The 21,801-nt window shown below is 38.6% G+C and overlaps 1 protein-coding gene across 4 annotated transcripts in view; it reads right to left on the minus strand.

Moving 5' to 3' along the window:
- ZNF521 (zinc finger protein 521) overlaps positions 1 to 21,801 on the minus strand; it is a 275,207-nt gene that overhangs the window by 22,052 nt on the left and 231,354 nt on the right. For all 4 annotated transcript variants that reach the window (XM_077900307.1, XM_077900306.1, XM_077900305.1 and 1 more), the window contains 2 exons: positions 7,434 to 7,565; positions 4,652 to 4,767 (listed from right to left, as the gene is read on the minus strand). In XM_077900307.1, coding sequence (XP_077756433.1) covers positions 4,652 to 4,767; positions 7,434 to 7,565 — 248 coding nt within the window. The remainder of the gene's footprint in view (positions 1 to 4,651; positions 4,768 to 7,433; positions 7,566 to 21,801) is intronic.

The following is a 21,801-nucleotide window of genomic DNA, read 5'->3' on the forward strand; positions in this document are numbered from 1 at the left end:
AGAAAGTGGCCTATTCAGCAGCATTTTTACAAACACACCACTTGCTCACACCTGTATAAACCACTTTGGATACAAATATGCATTGTAGGATATTATTCTTGGACCACACCATCCCTCTCTCAAAGCAGCTTCCTTAAGTTCTGCAGAAAAAGTTTTGAGGTCTATTAGGAAAACATGTGAAACATTCAACATATTCATTTGCTTTTAAAAAAACAAAACATTCATTTAGTTCATGTAATGCACTTTTATTTCAAAGCACATCTTCCCTACCAGCATGCTAGGTGGACTTACTCCTTGCACAAATGAGGGAAAGCTCTAACAAAAGAAAAAGCCTGTATCTTGCTAATAATTATCATTATATATCTCTAAACTGGAATTTAGAATTTTTGGTCAGAAAGGATTAGGGGTTGGTCATGTGAAGAACACAGCTTCCATACCGGCAAAAGGTGTGTCCTAGATTGAATGTTCCATAGAAATAGAGATTTTGTCTTTAAAAAAAAATTATATTTATTTATTTATTTATTTATTTATTTATTTATTTATTTATTAGAGACACAGAGAGGCAGAGACACAGGCTTTGGGAGAAGCAGGCTTCCTGCAGGGAGCCTGATGTGGGACTTGATTCTAGGACCCTGGGATCACGACCGGAGCCAAAGGCAGACGCTCAACCACTGAGCCACCCAGGTGCCCCGAGATTTTGTCTTGTTTAATTCTAAAAGGAATTGTCATCTGCTGTCCAGAACATGATGTCTGAATCCTTGGTATCCTAAAGATGGACAGTGTACAATGAGGAATTATCTGAGTTCTGACTGGGCATTGTAGGCAATATCAATGAAAATAACACACTGCTGTGTGTGTTGAATATAAAATTTTATACCCAACAAAGCACTTCTAGTCTCTCTGTCTCTCTCTCTCTCACACACACACACACACACACAAATGCTCAAATGCTTTCACATTTTTAACTGAGCATAAGCAGTGAAAGAAATGTAAATTACTTAGCACATTCATGAAATCATTTATGCACCATTAAAAGATACACTGTCATTATGTTATGAGGTGATTTTGAAATGCTCATCCTAGACTTACCCTAGTATTCTCACTCTGATGGAACAGTCAAATAAACTACATGCTTTTAGGAGTGCCTGGGTGGCTCAGCTGGTTAAGCATCTGACTTCCCCTCAAGGCATGATCTCAGGGTCCTGGGATCAAGCTCTACATTGGGCTCCCTGCTCTGTTTCTGCCTTTGCCTCACCCTGCCTCGTGTTCTCCCCTCTCTCATATAAATAAATAAAATCTTTATTTGCTTTCAATATCCAACGGGATTTTAGTTCTTGGACATTTAGTTTTATAATCTCTTCTGTAAAGTCCTCCTTTCTGAGGTTCAGTGGCATAAAAAAGTAGATGAGTATGAATTCAAATGGTATGTATGATATGTGTCAATTTTAAAATTTGCATTTATTTTACATACCAAAGCATGAACCAAATTGGGCTGATAAAATGGCTTCGTTTTTCATTTTTCTACTCTTATGATTTTGGTTACCAATCTAATTTTCTACTTTTACCTTAATTTCAGTCGATTTCCCTCCTCATTCTAGAAATTAACAAAACTATTATGGTTTTTGTACACTTATCATACCCAATTTTTAGCAGGAAATAAAAGAAATCAATCTTTAAAAATTATATTAATTCCATCCTCTGAGCACAGGTGTAAAGGTAATTTGGGTAATGAAAGCAAATGTACAGGACTGTGAACCCCTGAGGGTAAAGCATAAAAAATCCAAACACTCTTAAACTAGAAAAAGTAAAGTTAACTATGATCCATTTTTCTTAATGTATTGAAACCAAAAGCCACTGCTACTACTGGGGATTTTAGAAAACAGACCTACACAGATATTCCTATGACTGTGGATAGCGTTCTAAAAATTATCATATAGTACATTTAAAAACTATTCTTATCTAAGAGATAATGCATATTTTGAGCTTGAGTATTTATATCAAGACCAAGTATGTGGGGCACCTGGGTGGCTCAGTTGGTTGAGCAACCAACTCTTGATTTTGGCTCAGGTCATGATCTCAGGATTGTGAGATTAAGCCCCACATCTGTCTGGCTCTGCACTCAGCAGGGAATCTGCTTGAGATTCTCTCTCTCCCTCTCCCTCTGCACTCCCCCCGCCCCTGCCAAAAAAGACCAAATATGTATGATTCTGAGTTACGGGATTGGAAGAAGAGTGCCTACAGCTTTGGATTACAGTCTAAGCCTTATTGTGGCCCAGATCACAATTTGAATGAATGAATCAAGAATGATTTGAGACATGTTTGACCTTCGAAGATCTCAAAAGAGTCAGAAAGAGTTGTGTGTTTTGTATTGTATCTTATAAACCAAGAGTTTTCAAAGTGTGGCTCAGGGACCTCTGGGGTCTCCTAGATCCTCTCAGGGGGGTCTGTATGTCAAGACTATTTTCATAATAGCATTAAGACATTATTTGCCCTTTACACTCTCATTGTCTCATGAGTACACAGTGGAGTTTCCTAGAGGCTACTTGACAAGGGATGACATCATCTCTCTGACAGCTAGTAGAATTGCATATGTGTATATTCTTGTGTTTGAAACATCCTTTAATTTTGATTTCAAATACGAAAATATCAATAGATAATAACCCACATAAATCAAAGCCCTTTGTGGTCATCAATCATTTTAACTGTAAAGGCATCCTAAGATCAAAGAGTTCGAAAACTCTACAATTAGTTCTACATTAATTGTAGAAAAGAATAAATACCATACATTCCACAAAACCCTAAAATACACTATAAAAGAAACCTGGAGTTCTGAAGGATGTGTTTAGTTGCTTAGTTTTGTCTATGCTACAATGGGCTACAGGCTACTACGGCCACAGTGTTGGATTCTTTTAATGAAAAACAATGACGTCTTGCCACCAGGTTAGCCATATTAGAAATCTACTAATACAGTATAAAAGTGCAATTTTGTTGCAAACCTTTTTCAAGAACATTAGGTAGAAGTCAGTCTCTATAGAGTCTCTACAACTTTGATCGAAGAGACTGAATAGGTTAAAATCTATTATTAATTCTGCTCCACAGTTTACATGCTAATTAAGTATCACTAGGTGTATTGGCCATATCCTTTACCGAGTCATAAAAACGCAATGACTTATCTTTTGATACCTATTGCAGTAAGAATATATTTACAAACAGAAATATAGGTTATATTAAGATTGACAATACTCTAACTTGGTCAATCTTCTATATTCAATTCCCAAACAGATATGAAAGAGTAGAAATCTATTTTGAAGGGATAAAAAGTAAGACCGCAACTTTAATTTCAGTCCATGGACACCATTATGACAATGAAATGGGCTCACCCATTCATTCATATATTTTATCTTTCACCACCTTAATCTGCTATTTGTTTACTCTTGGGACGATAACAGATCATAAAATGTAAATTCCTTATTTTGACACAGAATTCACATAAATTTGGCTTCCCCAGAGTCCAAGAAGGTACAAAGCTGTCCCAGGGTTCACAGTATAGGATGAGAAACAAAGGAGTGGGTATGGCTCTGAGTTCTTCCTTCATCTGGATCTCGTTGAAGGGACTCAATGCAAAAAAAATAACTATCCCTTTCCCCCATTTTAGGCTAAATAACTTTATTGTTAATAATAATGTTCAAAATAATAAAACGATTTTGAGTTTGAATCCATTCTCCTCCAAAGGCACCAACGACATTTAATAAAAACATGTTACTCATAGAATTTCATCAGAAAAATGAGGATAAAGTACTGTGCCCATTTCTCAGATGAAGTAACAGAAAAAACAAAATAAGAGTTATCTTCCTTTCACCATCAGTAAGATTTCTAGGTTAGCATCCAGGTCTCTTACCTGTAATTTAACGACTGGTCTGTTGCCAAGAGTAATAAAACCAACCAAACATTTGTGTTCTATTTTCTGGTTTGTACCTTAGATTCAGACCTATTAACTTCATTTTTGCCTGACAGCAACCCCTTAAGTGTTACACCTGTCTATCATTTCTTCATATCTGAGGTTCAGAGTCATTATTATGGACCATTGCAAAGTCACATATCTAGCAAATGGACACTCAAGGCTAAACCTACTGTCTTTGGGGGCCACAATTTTTAACTAGATTATTACTAAGTAATAATTATTCTAGTTAATTAAGTGTAAGAAACATACTGGACATGAGTACAGCTTCTTTCTTCTCTTTCCTTCTCCCTTCCAATTTTGAACCCCTCCGGACAACAATAACTTGGACGTCCATCCAGCTTGGAGTCCAGTGGGAACAGAACATGAATAAAACAGGATTGGGGAGAGTGGGCCATGACAGCGAGGTGAATGATCCCACAGTCCAATAAACCTGACCCCTAAGCCTATCACACTGGGTCAGAAGGTCCAATTATAGGTCTGTTCTAGTTCTTTTTATGATTGACAGCAGCCAGAGGCAAAATTACTTTGGTGTCTGTTAATCCAGCCTCTAATTTTCCCTTTGCCCCAATACACACTGAGCATCATGGTGGCCCAGGGTGAGTGATACTGTGAATCCAGATTTAAAATGCCCTTGTTTCCTATAAGAAGAGCAACTGAGTTCAATCCCGGTTCTCCTCATGGAGACATTACCTGCAGCTCTGTTTGGAAGAAAAACTTCTGTGGACATTGTGTGCAGTCATAGATCTTGTCTTCTTGTCCATGGGCAGAGAAAATATGCTGCTGCAACTTGTTTGCTTGAACAAACACTGCAACGGTAAAAAGAGGTTGAACTCTGGGTTATTTTCTTTCTGTGATGCTTCCCCCTGAAGAGCCCCGGACCCAGCCGACCGAATAGCACACCTTCTGGGTGTGACCACCGCCAGTCACTGGGGAGGGCCGAGTCACATTTGCTTGTGGTCAGGTCCCTGGCTTTTGTGAAGGTGCACTCTACCAAGCACCTAATTCAACCCAAACAGCTCCAAAGTAAAGGTTTATCGAGGCCCTGCTCCCTATAAATCTTTTAAAAATAAAGCTGAAAATTGTCAAATGCACAGCACCGTCTGAACAGAAAGGACTCTTATTTCTCAGCAACCCACAGGTTAAGAAATCATAGATGCCAAAACCCTGTTTATTGTATTTGCCTAAAGTTATAGCTAGCAAACAGTTCTCTATTTAAATGTGTTAATGCTAAAAATTATATCCCACAGCTACTCTGGGGCACTGTCTATAAATGTGAAACAGAACGGCAGGTAAATTCTCTTTGGATACTTTAAGATCAACTCAGCCTACACACTGAATGCAAGGGTTTCAATAATATAAACATGTTCAATTTTAATGACTACAAAACAAGGCCCTAAGACTGTGTAACAGTTTACCTAGGAGACATACTATTAATAATTAAATTGTATATGCCAGAGGCAGTGTTTGGGTTGGCAGAACTGACTTCTGATGGATGCCTGCTGCACTGTGACCTAAAAAAGTTTGCATCTACAATATTAATCTGTATAGGCAGGGAAAGGATTTATTAAAGATGTTGGCATTTGACTTTGACTCCACTCTAATCATTAAAATTATTCTAATTGCCAGCCAACCTAAAATATTAGAATATTGTTCTTGTGAGTCATACATTTTAATCACATTTTTCATTACCTTAAAAAACTACTCAGATTTCTTCTCTCCCACCTAACATGCTTTATATTGGAAGGTTTTTTTTTTTTTTTCTTTTAATTGTTATTTTAAAAATTACTTCCAGGTACACTAAAACAATTCAGGTCTGTCAGCACAGAAAATGCGGACTGCTCATGTTTAATGCATTTTTGTCTCTTACCTACATCAACAAAAAGAAATGTTTTTTTTTTTATACCGATTTGCCACTGATCTCCATATAACAGAACATTTTATGAGGCTTCTGGCTACAACATCAAATAACTATTTTATTAGGGGTCTTAATCATGAGAATCTATGACCCAGTCTTCTTTATGAAGACTTATTATGAGCTTTTATAGAGAACTCAGACTCCTGACTCATTGTGTCTTAACATAAATGCTATGCTATGGTAAAAATATAACAATATATACTTTTATCTTAACTACAGAGAACAGACTACAGGTTACCAGAGGGGAGGTGGTTGGGGGGATGGGTGAAAAAGGCGATGGGGAATAAGGAGGGCACTTGTGATGAGCACTTGGGTGATGTATAGAAGTGCTGAATCACTATATTGTATACATGAAGCTAATAGTAGACTGTACGCTAACTGGAATTTAAATACAAACTTCAAAAAACCAAAGAATTTTAAAAAGCAAGCCTTCCTCTCCCTCCAAAAAAACCCAATATATATATTTAAAATACAAACCAAAAGAATAAAAAAAAAACAGTTCCATAAGAAGGAGTGGCTTATGGAATTACTGAAAGAAGGAGCCTCACAGGCAAATGTTGAAGGCAGAGCCATCACCCTATTCAAGTACTACTTGTGGTAACTGGACAATGAACATGGCCCCCCTCTCATTTTGTTTAAGGACAGAAATCTATAGGTTGAACTGTGAAGGTTAATAACCAATGTCTGGAATCTTGCTCTGTAGACAAAGAAGTCAATTTTGAGAGAAGGATGTATTTTTGTTTTGTTTTGCCTTTTTTTTTTTGACAAATAAGAAGGAAACATAGCCTTGAGGGGCTTGACCATCGAGTTCAAGACACATGCAAAATGATCACAAAGGATTTTCCAAAATAACTTTGTCACTGTTAGGGGAGTACCAGGAATGTGTATGATCCTATTTCAACCCCTATGGGGTTCAAATTATAGTTTCTGATGTATGTTTTTTTGCTGCTGCTGCTGCTGAAAACTCTAGTGCTACAACATTCAATAAAAGTTTCTTCTCAAAAGTGTAAATTTCTATCAACTTCTACTTTAAAAATCCAACTTCATAGGAAATAAACGCTTCCTCTAATCTGTTCATCTCATCTGTTTTCTAGTTTCAAGAATTTGAACTAGAGGTTTTAATAATATCTTTTTGATTTCTTCTGGGGAACGTTACAAAATTCTCCAAGTTGAAGTAACAGACAGGGGCTGGCAACACGGCTGCATTTTTAGTTACATGGCTTGTGATTATTAAGAAGTCGTTTTGTGCAGGCACTCCGCCTTGGTAACCTTTTAACACCAAGAGGAGAAAAGTGAACAAAACATGGATGTCGTTTTCCAAATGGAAAAGTGCAAAGTTCTGCGAGAGCTCGAAATGCCATTTGTTCATCCTGACAGTTAACCTTCCTGCCCATGTGAGCCTTTAAGTAGGCAGCAATCAATAATGCTAATAAGCAGAAATCAAACATCTTCTCCCCAAATTGAATTGAAGTCATAGCTGCAAGAGGCTGTAGCAGTGGGGATACGTCTTGGTAGTAAGGACATGATCTGGCCACGGGGCTCTCTAGAGTTTCCTACCTGTAAAGCAGACGGGGCACTTGAAGGTACCTCCCATTCCTTCGAAGCTGTGCTCTATCAGATGGCACTGGAGTTTGGCAGGGGAGTCGAAGGTCTGGCTGCAGAGTTTACACTCGTGGTTCAGTCCCTCATCTGTTAAGGAGAATAAAAATTGGAGCAGAAAAATTGAAAAATTGAAACCCACCATATCTCTAAAAGACAAGTGAATTCCCTATAACCACACACATTAAATGATTTCTGTGACCAAATATAAATATATAAGTAGCATATATGTTTTTTGGTTATTGTTTCACAGGACCTATGAATTTTTATCAATTCAAAAACATTTCTGGAATTTAAAAATCCAAAGATAACCAGAAGACAGGATTTGTCTTTGGGTAACGCACTTCATTAAGCTTTTGAAGTTTAATTAGATATCACTGCTAGGGCATCTCCTTTTCACTATTGTGATTTTATGGCTGTGTATTTCTAAAGTCCTACAATAATGGACCCATAGAAAAATGGATAGCTTCTTCTAAGGCCTCCCCTCTGGATTACTTAGAAGGTTCTACAAGTTTCTGTTCCCAACTATAAGGTTTTTAGAGGTATTCCCACAAACTTTCTTTTCCTATTCCCAAGCTATTCAGGTAATTTTGAAATACTATTAATGCTTATAGCATTATAAATGCTTTCTTTTCATTTATCCTATAAATGCTTTCTTTTCCAGCATGGTACTCCCAGCTCCACATATCTTCTCAGTTCAATGCTCCCTCTGCTTTGTAAGGCAGTTTCAATTTCACCTTGCGATCTAGACTGTCCTTCTCCAAAGGAATTTCTAACAACTCCACACTCACTTTTGACTACTCCTGGATTTTTCTTTGATACCTTTGGAACAAGATAGTAGAAGAATATTTTGATGTAATAATAATAATTGCTACATAAGATGAAGAGGTTCTGTTGTTGACAGACACCATTATATTTTTTTAAAGGTTTTATTGTTCATGATAGAGACCGAGACCGAGAGAGAGAGAGAGAGAGAGAGAGAGAGGCAGGCAGAGACACAGGCAGAGGGAGAAGCAGGCTCCATGCAGGGAGCCTGACGCGGAACTTGATCCCAGGACTCCAGGATCGCACCCTGGGCCAAAGGCAGGCGCCAAACCGCTGAGCCACCCAGGGATCCCCAAGACACCATTATTTTTATGTTGCTTTTCTCCTCATCAAAGTATTTCTGAAATTTAAAATTTAAGGATTACTCCAACTTATTTCAATTCGCAGTTATAAGAACTGAAAACCAGTAGTGCTAGAATGAACAACCCCACGTTTCTTTAGTGTTTTCTGTGTTTCACAGGCTGTTGTTCTAAGTGCTGATGGAGATAAATTCGTTTAATTTAACAACTACTATTAGTCTCATTTTATAGATGAGAAAAACGAGGCCCACAGAGTTTAAGTGATTTTTTTTTTTTTTCTGAGTCACAGAGGCAATACTTGGTGTAGCCAGAACTTAACTCCAGGCATCTTGGCCTCAAGGGCCAGGATCTCAGCAAACAGGCTATAGCATACACCAGCGACTCCCAGACGACTTCTCAGAGAGAGTTAGGGCTGAGAGGCTGCAATTTAACCTAGCTTGTTATCTTTTAACCTAGCTTGTGATTTAACCTAGTTTGTTAGTTGGTCCAAGGGTTGTGGGTTATTAAGCTGTTTAACCTAGTTTGTTATACTTTTATCTTCTCCTATTTGCAGTGATTAGAAATGTTATTAAGGCACATTAGTGTCAGATATTCTAGGTCTATGGAATAAAAGGCATATTCACACTGTGAAGGCAACAAGTCTATCCTCCAAAGGTATCTCCTTTCGTGCAACACAACATGCACGTGTAAGTCCTCCACTGGCTGATATCACTGGCAACACGAAGGCTCAATTACAAAGTGAATTATTATTAGCTAACTAGGAGTAAAATCGCTCTATTTGTATTCCTAATCTCTCTTCCCACACAAGTATGAGTCTTTAGAAGCAGAGGATTGGAATTTGTAAAAAGAGAAGCAAAGCACTAATTAAGCCACCCAGTACTGTCTACATTTCACAAGAGATAAAAACCTACTCTGTATTTGGGTGGCACAGTAAATTCCTTGATTATAATTATGTAAGAAGGAGTTTAATTGTGCATACTGACATGACAAGGGGTTATACAAAAAGCTTTAGGGATTATATAAGATCAAGGGGTTTTCATCTGTTCCTTTCTCTCTCTTTCTTTTTTCAATCCTGAAGTCACCAACATTTTCCCAAATTTTAGATCTTAAGAAATATTGGGAACACTGTTTATTGTAGGGAATTGGGTCACTAAGTTGATCAACAGAATTTGCCAAATTTAAATGTTTCCTATTTCCTCAATGCTGCATACCTTACTTTGGTGGAAAGAAGGTAACCAAGAGTTCTGCTTTCATCTTTAAATCTGTGTTTCACACAAGAACCAACATGTGGCCTATGGATGTGAGCAGGTATACACATTTGTTTCAGAATTCTTTTTTATAAGATTTTATTTATTTATTCATGAGAGACGCAGAGAGAGGCAGAGACGTAGGCAAAGAAGCAGATTTCCTGCAGGGAGCCCAATGTGGGACTCGATCCCAGGACCCCAGGATCACGACCTGAGCCAAAGGCAGACGCTCAACCACTGAGCCACCCAGGTGCCCCAGATTCAGAATTCTTAACCCTACAATATTTGTGAAGTGACACATATGAGCCTGGTTGGCTTTCTAGAGGACAATGACTGACTGACAAAGACAAAGTGAATCCTGAAAGTTAAAATGATCTTTAATGTGATGTTGTCGTTTCTTGACTATGCGTATTTTGTTTGGAAAACTAATAGAAGGGGAGAAAGATATGTGTTGCATGAATACAAAGAAAATGTCCTTATCAATTTTTATTTCCCATCCTGAGAACAGAGAAGTTCCATCATAAAACGTTGCATAATCCAAACTTAGTCAAGTGAATTTACAAGAAGGTGACACACAGCCATAAAGCATTTATGTATTATTAGTGCAGACTTAGTTTTCATCAATCCCATACTTGGTGAAGGCACTATGATAGCAATGATCATAAAGATAGCTTCTAGCATTTTCAGAACTTTTTATAGTTTAACAGCACATTTTAATATCGAAAAAAAGATACTGGGAGTTCTACATTCCTAAGTTATACAAAGGTCTTTTCCAACAAGTAACTTTTCCTAGCGATTTGAGTAGGACGGAATATATATCTGAATTACCACACAGCAAATGGTAGAGGAGGGAAAGCCAGGGTGCTCCGAGCTAGACAGGGTACCCCTGTACACCCGTCTCCCACCTTCATTAACTTCTCTGGTCATTTCCCCCGTGCTCACACTTGCTTATTTCCACAGGGTCAAGTGGATAATGAGTGAGCAAGACAGGAGGACCCAAAACATTTTTATCACTCATTAACAGAACTCATTTTGTATTTTTTAACTGCAGAAGGGGGCAAGATAGTAATGGCAAACTAAGAAAATGCATTTATAGTAAAGATTTCAAAAGTTTATCCTTACTCGGAGTCTCTGTGTAACTCAGCTCCTGTACATTCTCTATTTACACTGTGTGGCTAAGTGCAGTGTCTTAATTTTCAAAGACTTTCTAAAAAGAATCCTCAGTACTGGGGGATCAACCTTAGGTAAGCCTTGTTTCCTTTCAAAACTGAGCTTCTCTCTTCTTGCTATCTGGGATGAGGTAGGAAGGAGCTGGAAGGTAGCACTGTGGTTTTAATTTAAAGTTGCCATTCCTGAGGTGGCACTATCAACACCTCCGATTTCAGGGGAACTTAAGCCTCAGGCCCAGGATTTTGCCTGCAAAGCCATAACTTGCACCTTGTCTTTCTATCTCCCTTCTTCCTAAAGGTGCCAAAAGCCTAAAAATTCAATCAAAGTAACCATCTCTGCTCCCCGGAAAGGTAGCAGCTGACAGTAATTGGATAATACAGTCTGACTCATTTATTAAAAAGAGATTCTGAGTCAATTGATTTAATAACCATTACAATATTCCATTAAGGATATAATAGGCTAGTGCAGCCCTATTTTTTTTTATTGAGTTATAGATGAGATCTATGGATGAAATGTCTAGATTTTTCTTCCCTTTCTGCTTATCTAGAGTCTCCAGATTTTCCACAATGAGCCTAATTTGCCTTTGTAGGTGACTTTGAAAGTTAAAGACTAAAAACTGCTACTCATGCTAGCCCTTATTAACTACAACGCTGAAATTCTGATAGCCAAAGAGTTACCAGGAAATGGGCAATAGTATGGAGGACAGAAAAACTGCAGTACTGCACACTAGGCTGAGGGGTATTCTAGCCAAGTACACTTGAGAGCAGAAATGAGCACAGGGAAAGGGAGAAAGAAACATCAGAGTGAAGATTAGTCAACTGAATGAGGAGAATATGGAGCTTTCAAAAATGAACCTGCATCTTTCCAGAACAAACAGAAAATCCCTGTTTGTTGTGTGCTGGTGGAGGGGAGCATGCGTGTGGCCAGTACTATCGGTCCAAGGTCAGGAAGGGCAAGCGTGGAGCTGGCACCACCGAGAACATGTTGCAGGCCAGCAACTTCCCGTGCCCGTCAACCACTTTAAAGCAGGGCCAGAGACGGTGTGGGTATAATTGAGAAATCATTTCCCACATATAGAAATTTCAGCTCAAATAATTACTTCCACTTGTTAATCTCCATTTAAGTGTGAATGTAAATGTAAACAGGAATCGAGTCTACATAGAAGACACTGATGCTAATGTAAATATTTACTTCACTATTAAATGTTTCAAAGGAAAAGAGTCTGAATACATAATTGCAATACAACCTGATGATCATTTACAAAACTTGGTGCTCTAAGGACAAAATCTGTTTGTCTGAGGCCAGTTCAAAGGGGAATGATAATTTCTATCTCTCCAATTTAGAAAACGTTGACCAACACTGCTATTAATCAGCCAGCTTTGTAACAGAAAAAAGAAATAATAGTTGCCATTTGGATGCTCCAGCACAACTCAAGTTATAAGCTCCAACATGGCAATTGTTAGCTTAACAGAAGACACTGACATTTCAATATAAGCTTTAAACAAGAGAAACCCTTTAAGCAGCCTCCAGACTGTGTGTCCCATGTTTATACTCCTTTTCCTTCAATAAAAACAAAAATCTAGAGCAGCTACAAGCAAATGTTCAGTGGTTGACTTACATGCAGCTGTTATCTCAGGAATCACTGGGGGCCCCCTTAGATCGTCTGATCAACACTGCAGCCATTACGGAGGACCAATTTGTAACGGTTTATAAGTAGAACTCCTTCTCTTATTTACCCTCGAGACTGGCCAGAAGGGTCCTCCAGCCTCTTCCACTGCATAAATCTATAGGCTAAAGTCCAAAGATACAAACCCCTCTTGGTGCATCATCATGTGGCAGGGGCGATACTTAAAAAGCTCTGATCTGAGTGGGAGTAAACTCTGCCCTTGGAATCCAAACAGAGGAATCAAATGCCCTGCAGTTGTAATTTTTCCAGTTCGAACGTGTATACCGCTATATCCTTAACATATATTTTTAAATCCAAGAAAACTATGCCCCAAACCAATTCCCAACCCCCAACCCTTTACTCTGCTTCTCCTCTTCCCCGAGTTAATTTCCAAGCACACATTTATAAGCTCGGGGTCTGAGGAGTAACAAAGAAAAGCCACACATGACAAAACTCACCCCTCGGCTACATTGGCTCACCCTAGAAACCAGAAGTAGAAAAATAGGCAGAGTGTGCTGTAATTTGCCATGCGTGCAGCTATCACATCTCTCTTAGATCCATGGCACTCGGGCCACTGTGATTTGTCGTGTTCTACACGGCACATACTCCACGGCCGCAACCCCAGCACGCCGAGGTGCTGATTTGGCAATGGAGAGGGTTACTTGGGAGCCAAGGTCTGCCAGTAGATTAGTCATCAAGGCCCCAAAGTAAGGCCGAATTCGAGAGTCCTGAACGTGACACGGACCCTTTCCTTCTCACACTAGTTAAAAAGCTCTGCCCTGTTTGGCTGCACAATTCGACAGGAAAATGCAAGTCGCCTGAAGACTGACCCTTGCCCCTTCCTGGATTTTCTCTCATTGGCGGGACGGCAGTGTCTGCCACCACCGTCAGGATTTCTGTGCCACACAAGAGAGGAATCCGCGATCCAAGTGTGAGATTCACAGTAAGAGAGAAAGGGCGTCGGGGCTACTTGGAGAAAATGAGCACCAGGTGCCTTGACTGTGACGGGCCACATGGGCCACCCTTCGGTATCGAGAGGAAAGCAAACTGATATGCGTCCTGTGTGTCTCAGTCAGAATTTTATTTCAAGGAGCATCAACAAGGTGCAAGCCTGCCTTTAACTCCGTTACTCCCTGGTTTTGGCCCAGGGTCTTAAAGGCGACAACGCTTTTGGACTTTATAAGCAAAGCCACTGATACTGACACTGTTATTTCCTGTCTTGAACTTCTCATTATCAGCAGGGCTGGAGCAGGAAATGATTCAACTGGGGTAGGCTGCATTGTACCCAGCAGATTTTAAAGAGCCCAGGGGCTGCCTGGAGCCCCATAAACATCAGCAGCTTGGAAGCTAGCAGGAGGTCCAGGTGGGCCAGGATGGGAGAGGCAGGCAGGGGGATTTTAGATGCTCTGAGATGCAGTATTGTCCAATTCTTTGGCGATTATTATCGGTCGTGGATATTAGTTATTTGAACATTCTCATGTAGGAGAAAACACCGGAATACTGTTCAAACAATACACAATAAAACAAACAGCCTACTAAAAAAAGTGGTTTCCCTCTACCTGTGGGCACTCAGCAGTGATATTTTGGCACGCATCTGAAATTAAGGATGAGCATGTAGACAACAGATATTTTCCAAACCTGACCAGTGTGTTGGCACCTCCAGGTTGTCAGCCTTCTTTACTTCCCCAATCTAAACAGGAGCCCACAGTTGAAGTCTCAGAGATAGCATACAGTGCCAGCAAATAGCTTTAAAGTTAAAAATCTGGGCTTATAGCATTTTCACTTAAAGAAAATAATAATCAGTTTTTGGTAACGCATTGATAAAATCACGTTGAGTTCCACTCACCCCTCTCCCAGAAAAAGCATTCTTAACTAAGAGAAGAAGCACCTGTTTCTCAGTAAAAAGACTGTGACCCCTACAAAAGGCAAAGGTGGGGACAGGGTTAGGAGTGAGGACTGTGACTAGCTAAGTCTCAAGTACATCCTTTTGACCCGTTTCTGTAGAATATAGAGTGGCTTTACAAAAAAAAAAAAAAAGTTAGCTTGTGGTATAAAGCTTTAACTTCAGCATATGCCTGGGCATTGCACTGAAAGGGATCCAGGTTCCTTGAAGTTAATTTTCCCCTTATTTCTGCTCACTTGAATACATAAAAGTAATCTTTTTTTCTCGCACAAAGTTTTCACCACCTAAGCTTTAGTGCTACAATGTTCTTTGCCTTGACAGCAAGTTTCTGAGCACACAAGACAATATAAAAATTTACTTCCCTTTTGCATAATGATTAGACATACAATATGACTGGAAATAGCAGGTTTCCAAATCAGTAATGCCTATCAGCTCTTGCCTTGCCCGGTGAAGAGTGGTGGATAGTAGCCCAGGCCATCTCAACACAAGGGAGTGGCAAGCACTGAGTTTGGGGTTAGTCATCAATTTGTGTCACAAAGGAAGTTTCAGGAGGGCAAGGACGTTTGTCTGTTTTGTACATCGATGAATGCCAAATACCTAAAACAGTACAGGGCTCATAGTTGGAATGAAATAAATATGTACTGAATTTATGGGAAATATACCTTAGCTAGTCCTACATCTAATTTCAATTAGAACCAAATGCCAAGACGAACACCAAAAACAGTATTTATTATTTATCAATTGTTTTAAGAGTTTGCTCCATTCCCTTGTACATTAAGCCTCATGTGATGACACATTTGGGCCACCCAAATTTACCCTATACTGCTTGCCTTCATTATTTCCTGAAATGCGATTAAAACCCTCTGGTAAATAAAGCATGAATAAAATATAACTGTCTTATTTGCCAGTTTATCTCTGGCAAAAGACTGGTAAGCCCCAATTTATCCCCTATTTCAAGGGGAAAAGTGCTATCCTGCATTTTATATCTGAAACACAAAAAAAGAACCCTGTGTAAGAAGGGATAATTACCTTTTATTCCTTTTATTTGCCCTAAGTCACAGAGAAGGCTCTCCATCACACATCCATGACCCATAGTTATTTTTTTAAACGATTTTTATTAATAGTTATGTCTTCTTACATCACAAAGTTCTATCCTTTTAACTAATTGGTTAAATCAGATGTATGCATTGATTACACTCTTTGCTTAAAAATTCTCTTGTTTGATATTAAATACCTACTCTTAATGCTTTCACATCTGGGATTTCTGGCACTGGTGGAAGTATAGGTATATTTACATTCGAGTACTGCACGAAAACCTCCCCCAAATTGGTAAAATTGAAAAAGGACAGCTCATGCAGCATAAACCAAATGTAACCTGCTTTAGAGTTAAATATATCAGGAAAACATCTTGGGGTACTGAGACAGTGTAACAGTCAATATTAATTCTGCACAGCAGTGAGCCAGCCACGGGAGCCACACACTGGACACAGTTCTCATCAGGTACGTGTTCGTGTTACTGTGCCGGGTTTATGGCCGGGGTCAGGGCCTTTTCTTTTGTTTACCTTCTTCTTCTTGGCATAAAGCCACTAGTTATCTGAAGGAGAAAGTCTCCGAACGCTGAGAAGCTGTTTATCTTTGCTAGAAAGCATTGCTTGCTATTGCTGATGATTTTAAAACAAAATAACAAAACAAAACAAAACAAACAAAAGAAATGGAACAAGGTTCACCAGATTTTGTAAACATTATGGATCTCAACAACCATGGGGTTTTTAGTGCCCACAGGTTCAAGACAAGAAACTAAGTCTGGCATTTCCAAAGCTAATTATCTTCCTAAGAAACTTCTGTTATGGACAACTTTTTGCAAAATCATCTAAACTGCGGTGTTTAGAAATGAGGTTCACCGCTAAAGCACAAGTTAAAGCTGCAATGGGTGGAACAAAGGTATAAAAGGGGCAGGGGTCTCCAATCTATTAGGGACCTTACCCTGCCCCTTCTACTTTGTGGGGGTAGGAAGAAAATCCTAAGCAGCAGTATGAAAATCACAATACTGCACATTATTTGCAAATGACTCATATTTTTATTGTTCTATTGGTGTGACCTTAGAAACTCGGCCTTGAAGAATAAAAAAAGGTAATGGGGCAATAAGTGCAATAAGATTTCTAAAAACAGTTTATTGGGAATGTGCTGTGAAACTGGAATTCTTCTAATCAAACGATGCCACCCCTTAGAGAAATTTTCCTGTGCATTATTAAAGTGATATACTGCAGTACTAGTTAGAGCTCCATAACCTTTAAATTGCCTGATTGTAATTAAGGCCACTAGTTTTATTTAGGAAGGTTCAAGGAGGCTCAATTTAAGTTGGCTTAACTAGTGTGAATTTAATGTCATGCTGCCAGAAGGCAGAGGAGCTCTCTGGCCTGGCTGTTCTGTGGCACATGCAGCTGTGGGGATCATGAATTCTAAATTAAGCCCAGATTTAAAGAAACTACAGATATCAGAAAGTAGCTGGATGTGTGCAAGTACACATTCCCATGGTTGCTTGTGTACATCATTCATTCATTCTTTTATCCATCCATCCATCCATCCATGCATTCATCCATCCATCCACTCATTATACAGGCAGTTTCCTAAACTGGGAATCTAAATATGTCTGATTATTTATAGTGTGACTAGAAGGGGTTTATAGTGACTCTTAAAGGAATAACGATCACTTTGATTGAAACGTGGGGCTTAAGATAATGTTCAGTCTACACTGATGATTTAAAATAAAATGTGCTTGTAACAAAGTTGTAAAGGCAAGAAGGTTATTCTTATGAAAGAAATTCTGAGAAGGAACATTTACAGTTAGCTAGAGGAGGAAGAAAGGGGGCTATTTGGACAGGCCACTAAAAGGAGTGCTGAGCATAACATATACTGCAAACAAAAGGTAAGAGAACATGAAGGTGCTCAATGCACAGACTAGCAGAAGCAAAGGGTAGCAGCAGAAAGAAAACACTTAAAGACTTGACCCATGTTCAAAATTTTACTGGATGTAAGCTCAAAAACATTCATCTCTGGATAGAATGCTGGCACTCTTCTGTAGCTCCAACGGCAATAATGATAAATGAATTTCTTTACAGCCAAGTGGCTCAAGCAGCCAACTACGTTACCACTATATAATTAATAACAATAAGCAATTAAAGAGAACAGCAGGTTACAACTATAAGGTGTCAAAATATATTAGCAAAGGAGAAAGCTGCAACAACACACTTAAAAGAAAAATAAACGTACAGTGTGTGAACCTATAGACACTCACTTCTTCCATACGATCTTGTAGATAAAGCTTTTATGCTTAAAGAAAAATAGAGGATGGCATAAAGCTCCCATAAGGTGATTAACGTTCCTCCAAAACCAAATAACGCTCCCAAGGCTGAGAGAAATCTGAAAAGTGATATGGGAAACATGATTGTGAGGACCCAGGAGAGTTGGCTGACCATGGTTTGGCGTTATCTTTTTACTAAGAAATATTCTAATAAATACCTCCCTAAACTGTATTTGTTGGCTCAAGTATTTTCAAAGATCTCAGAACATTGTGCTGCTTTATGTAAAATGAAGAAGCAATAAGCTAGGAATGCGTAGGGGAAGAAATGAAAGGGTAAATGTTATATAATTGGCTAAATGCTGGGATGTTAGATAAAGGTTAGAAGTGGCCATGGAGACAATCTAATTAACTGTGGACTTGTTTAAAAGATGGGGAAATTGAAGCTAGATATAGTAACTGACATACTCATGATGGCAAAGCGTTTGGTTGTGGTCAGTGTCAGAATTCAATGTTCCCAAAGCCAACACAACACTGTCCCACCAAACCCTCACTTAAAAAAAGTTTCCTGCTTCTTTAGTACAATGATTTAAGTCGTTAGCTAAGCTAAGTAAGTTGCTGTCTTTCTAGATCTGAGTAATGTGCAATGAGTTCTTCATATTTTCACGCCACCTGGTCACTCCTTTGCTCCTGGACAAGGCAAAACCTGAACTTACTCCAGTCTACTTTATTTATTTATTCCTTACTCCCTGACCGACTATTGTTAAAGTCTCTCTTGCCCTGATGGGAGTGTTCCTCTCCCACTGGAAGTGAAATGAAGCCTTAACTAATATGCAGCCTCTGTGGGATATGGAAAGTTAAACCTCTTTTATCTCCAGATTCTGCAAGAAGCTAAGAACACCACTCTTGTTAAAACGCTTTGGTCTGAGCTGTCAATGTGAAAGAAACACCTGTGACCATACAACTTGTGATGTAGAAGAAATTCATGGCTGAATGTTGATGCTTTTCCTCAATGGCAATAACCTATTGATTTGGTTAAACTGTCACCTGAAACCCTGTGGAGACCTGGCTTGAACTTTCCATTATGGAACTATAATTATTCAAAAATAAAGACTGATTTCTTAATTTGATTCTGCCTCTAGCTAATTATACCTCTTTAAGTCCCTGAATCATTCCCTGATATGGGACTAAATTGAATATTTGGGAAGAATCTGGAACTGCACACATATTCCTAAGTGTGTGGCTTACTAAAAAGGTAATGCCATAGTTATGTATGGAAAATAGGTTAGCTCAATATGTTCCTAACCTACTTTTCTCTCTTGGGCATCATTCTGGATACACCAGCACATCTAGGCACTATATGATGAAGCCAAGATATTACTGGCATACCAATGAATCATACTTATTTCTATTTCCCTCTGTTTCCTGTCAGTCACGAGCAACATAAGTGAGAGATTATTATCTGTTGAGATGAAAAAAGAGAAGGAAGAGAGGGAGAGGCAGAGAGAGAAGAAGGAAGGAGGGAAGGAAGGAAAAAGGAAAAAGAAAGAAGGGAGGGTAGAAGGAAGAAAGGAAGACCAAAAGATTTATGCTGTGTGACAGACACCTGGATAGCTCAGTGGTTGGGTCTGCCTTTGGCTCAGGTCATGATCCCGAGATCCCGGATCCTGGGATTGAATCCCGCATCAGGCTCCCACCGGGAGCCTGCTTCTCACTCTGCCTATGTCTCTGCTTCTCTCTCTCTCTCTATATATATATCTCATGAATAAATAAATAATCTTAAAAAAAAAAGATTTATGGTGTAACAAATCTTTCTGTCTTATTTCTACTTAGCTAGGAAGTATAGTGAAAAAGTACATATTCCTAGGTGTTTTGTCAGATCAAAAACCAAAGCTAAAGACTATGAAATGGGCCTAACAAAAACCATGCATTAGTTAATAAGTGTATCTGTTAAATGAAGAATGAGACATAATAATTAAGGATTGCTCTTTCTTAGATAGTAATTCCTTATATTACCTTCTGCAAAGCTATGAAATATTTCTAAGACTATAATTCCAAATTACAAATATGCTTTGGGCACAATAAATTTTTAATCTCCTATCTTCATGACAATTTTTCTTCAACCTGAACCAGCTCATTCTAAATCTGTTCTCAAAATTTAAGTATTGTATGCTGTGTCAATATAAAGAGGGTGGATAATTTTCTGACACAAAAAGGAAATCTATTGAAAAAAATCACTAAAATATCTATCAATGGCTTTAAACATTTTATATACTTAAAAGATCTGCTTTGCCCCTCTGTGATGTGATGCAATCAGCATAGAATTCCAATGCTGTCTTGAACAATTTAAGTCGAAATCTGATACTCGACTATAAAATCTACGTCCTTTCTGAAAATAAATCACATTTAGCTCACTTATCAATTTCATTCTTAGTAAAGAAAAATACAGAAGTTCAGGATAAAAGGTGACCTATGGTGATGTCTTGGCCTTCTACTTCTTTGCTTTGGAAAAGCAGAAGCAATGTTTGGTTTCTTAAAGACAGAGATTAGCATCAGAGTTTTTATATCTGATAATTTCAAGAAAAGTAAATACTCTGTATAATACTGTAGGATAGTAACCATTGGATGAGATAGGAGGTGAACAGCCTGACATGAACCAGCAACAAAACTTTTCCTTTTCTGAATATTGGAGGAAAAACAGTTTCAGAAATTAAAATGAGAGTGAGAAAATACAGAATAGCATTGTTTGTGAGAAAAAGGCAGTAAATATTTTCAGCATATTTGCAACCAATCATAACTGACCATGCATAGATACTTATATGAGAAGAATGCCCAGTAATAAATTAAATTGTATTTCTTGGGGAAAGAGAAGTTTCCTGAATTAAATATTGGTTCAGCTACTTCAAAGGAATAAAAATAAAATAAAATTTCAGAGAATTAGACATACCTAAGACTGTCACAATATCCTTACGAGCAAGCACATGATCAATGGGCTTCTTGGCCTGACTAGTTCATTCCCAGTTTCCTTATTCTACCTATTGGCACCCACAGTACAGGTGGATACCCTCTTAAAAGGGAACAGCCTGAGAAATAGTAAGAATGATGCCATCGAGTGATACCCAGGGGGACCTATAGAGTCTGGGCATCTGTCTTTTGAAACGAATATTAGAAATTCTGTCTTAAAGTGATAACAGCAGGGAAATTCCAAATCAAAGTAGTCACTGTGGCCTCAACTCACCCGATTAGGTCTACATATTACCTCATCTACTGCAAAAGATCATGCTTTGTGCTCAGGCCAACATGACTTTCAAGCTCAAGAAGCTGAATGGAGTGTCTACACAATTCAAGCTCTGTTCCCACCTCTTTTTGAGGGGCCCTTAAGAAAGAGGCTCTTATCAATGCTAAGACTATTATAATGGTACTTTTTCCTCACATTACCTCTACCTGAGGATGTTTAACAATCACCTCCATATATTTATATAGCATTTTGTAATTTTCAAAATGTGTGGTGTGGGTTTATATACATGGATTTCCAGTTAATCTGCTTATAAATGGATTGGTCTAGGTAACCCAAATCCTAGGAGAAGTCCAACTAGTTTGCTAGAAGTCCAACTAGTATGTGAGTAGTTACTGTGAGAAGTGGGCTAAAATCTGAGGCTGGGGCCCAGATTATGGGGAAGAAAAATAATTAAATTTCAACGTGTAACCATGTTTTGAGTTAAATCACCTATGCTACTTAGTTTAGTTGGTCCCTATGCTCAGGAAAGCAGAAGAATGCCTAGCAGCTTGTGCTGATAATATGTGTTTAGTTAAGACAATGAATCACAGTAGGGAGAAAAAATTAGAAAAATGTACCTTCAGCAGAGACCTTTCTGATTATCTTAATGGTTTATCTTAGTGCCCTTTTAAGGCTTAAGG

Source organism: Canis aureus, chromosome 6 (assembly GCF_053574225.1).
Source record: "Canis aureus isolate CA01 chromosome 6, VMU_Caureus_v.1.0, whole genome shotgun sequence".
NCBI lineage: Eukaryota > Metazoa > Chordata > Mammalia > Carnivora > Canidae > Canis > Canis aureus.